Here is a 2,311-nt window from a genome sequence, read left to right as displayed (position 1 = left end):
CAAGGGGGACATGATAAATCAAAAACAACTTTATTAGGGGAAAAACACTAAGGAATTAAATAGCTGGGGAAAGCAATATTGAAGGTTTGGATGGTGGGGGCATGTCTCTGAGAGTTTGGGGAATGTATTCCACAGGGTTGGGGGGGGGGGGGGGGGGGGGGGGGCTTGGTGCAGCAAAAATGTGACATGACCATAAGAAAGCACCTCTGTGTTTCTTCCGTGGACATACAGTAGCCTAACAGCCATAACAGATTTTACATTTTATTTGGCCATAACCGTTTAGTTAGAAACCATGTCATCTGGTCGGGTCCTAGCCCCTCTCGGAACCCTCGTAAAAGGTTTCTGACATTTGGATGTTTACCTTTTACCATCCAAATGTCAGAAACCTTTTACGAGGGTTCCAAGAGGGGCTAGTCGGGTCCTTGAATTGCTACTGGTAGTTGGAATAACGTTAGCGCTGATCCATAGTGTTAGAAGGAGGAAAGTAGGCTTTCACATCTTTTTTTGTGCTAAAAACGAGGGGCTGCACAGCCTGCACTTCCGTGGGTGTGAGGGGAAAGGATCAAATTAAGTACCATAGAACTCCTCCTGAGTCCGAACTACACTAAGGACCAGAGCTACTGTTGTTGACGTTAGCTTCCAGGCTAGGCTCGGTGCAACATGTTTCGCATCGAGCCGATACTGGAGGCTTGACGAGGTGCGGCGATATGCGAATTCTTTATTGAATAATTGCACACAACTGTGCTGTAATCCACGCTATCATCGGATAGCCTTTTAAATCCTATTTCCAATCCACGGGGACAAGCAAAGTGATCTCAGCGGCTTCCCCCAGTCTGTGGTGAACTGTCTGGTGGTCGGACACTTCACTCAGTGCACTGGGTGATGCGCCGGTCCGTCTGAACACTGTCCAGTGACAACGTTCCGCGGTGATTTTTTTTTTTTTTTTAACGCGTTAATTTTTCTGTAGTTAATTAATCTCAATTAACGCGTTAAAGTCCCGGCCCTAATTATTACAAAACATACATTAACCACATCAGCCCTATATACATTTCGGCCATTTGAAAATACACAATCTACAAGAAAGACCCTGTCGATCCGCTAATTTTAATTATTTTTCATTTGAAAACTCGAAATGGGACATTCTGCATGATTTGTTTTGATACTTTAACTGTATACATTTTGAAGCCAACACATACTTTTACTCAAGTTTCTGAATTTCTGACTTTTACTTCTATAACTGTCACGGTGTCAAAATGTCAAAATGTGCTGAACCCAAATGCAGAGTCACAACAAGCAGAATAGTGTTCCAAACACGTATTTATTGAATAATGCAGAACATAGGCAAGCTAACAAAAGCTGGATAGGCCGAGTATAAGCAATCCAAAAAATGCAAAAACAAAGGCAGGTATGAGCAAATTACCATAAGTATTCAAGGCAGGGTCCAGAGGAACAAAGACACAGGCAAGAGCTCCCAGGTAGGACATCATAACATGAATGTATGAACTGACAATGTGTGTGTGCAGAGAGTCCAGTCTTATAGGTGGTGGGTTGATTGTATCAGTGTTCACAGGTTTGTAATTGGCTGGGGTGATGAGAGTGGAACCAGGTGTGTAACTAGGGCTGAAGTGAGGAATGGGATGAGGGAGTGGCCAAAGTGGGAATGCAGACAGGGGGAGACTCAAACCATGACAGTACCCTCCCCTCAAGGGGCGGATTCCAGACGACCCATAACCCTGACCAGGAACGAGCAGGGCGGGTGGAGGGGGCCTGGAGGAGGGAGACTGTGTCATGGCACCAGAAAAAAGGGATCCGGGAACCTGACCCTCAGGTGGACGGCCTGGAGGATGGACCAGGGCTGAGCAGGTCATGTCTGGAGGCCGGCCGGGAGGCAGAGACGAGACGAAGGAGGCACCGTCTGGAGGTCGGCCAGGAGGCCGAGATGAGATGAAGGAGGCGTCGTCTGGAGGTCGGCCGGGAGGCCGAGACGAGGCGGACAAGACGTCATCGGGAGGGCGGCCTGGAGGCCGAGACGAGGCAGAGAACTTGGGAGGCGACGCCAGGGATGCTGCAGGTGCTGGATGCGATGCCCGGGATGCTGCAGGCGACGCCAAGAATGGTGCAGGTGCTGGCGGTGACGCCAGGGATGCTGCAGGCGCTGGACACGATGCTGCAGGCGCTGGAGGCGACGCCAGGGATGCTGCAGGCGACGCCACAGGAGATTCTGCAGGCTCTGGAGCTGAAGCTGCTGGCGTCATTGCTGCAGACTCAGGAGGGAGGGCTGCAGGCAGAGCTGCAGGCAAAGCTGCAGGCT

At 49.8% G+C, this 2,311-nt stretch overlaps 1 protein-coding gene across 1 annotated transcript in view; it reads left to right on the top strand.

Moving 5' to 3' along the window:
- Nucleotides 1–1,913: 1,913 nt before the first annotated feature.
- LOC306920275 (uncharacterized protein) overlaps nt 1,914–2,311 on the top strand; it is a 2,094-nt gene continuing 1,696 nt past the window's right edge. The window contains exon 1 of the mRNA XM_079496976.1: nt 1,914–2,311. This exon is cut by the window's right edge and continues 675 nt beyond it. Coding sequence (XP_079353102.1) covers nt 2,063–2,311 — 249 coding nt within the window. The 5' untranslated portion in view covers nt 1,914–2,062.

Source organism: Electrona antarctica (assembly GCF_951216825.1).
Source record: "Electrona antarctica genome assembly, chromosome: 3".
NCBI lineage: Eukaryota > Metazoa > Chordata > Actinopteri > Myctophiformes > Myctophidae > Electrona > Electrona antarctica.
Note: the sequence above shows the minus strand (reverse complement) of the source record. Positions and strands in the feature narration are given on the sequence as shown.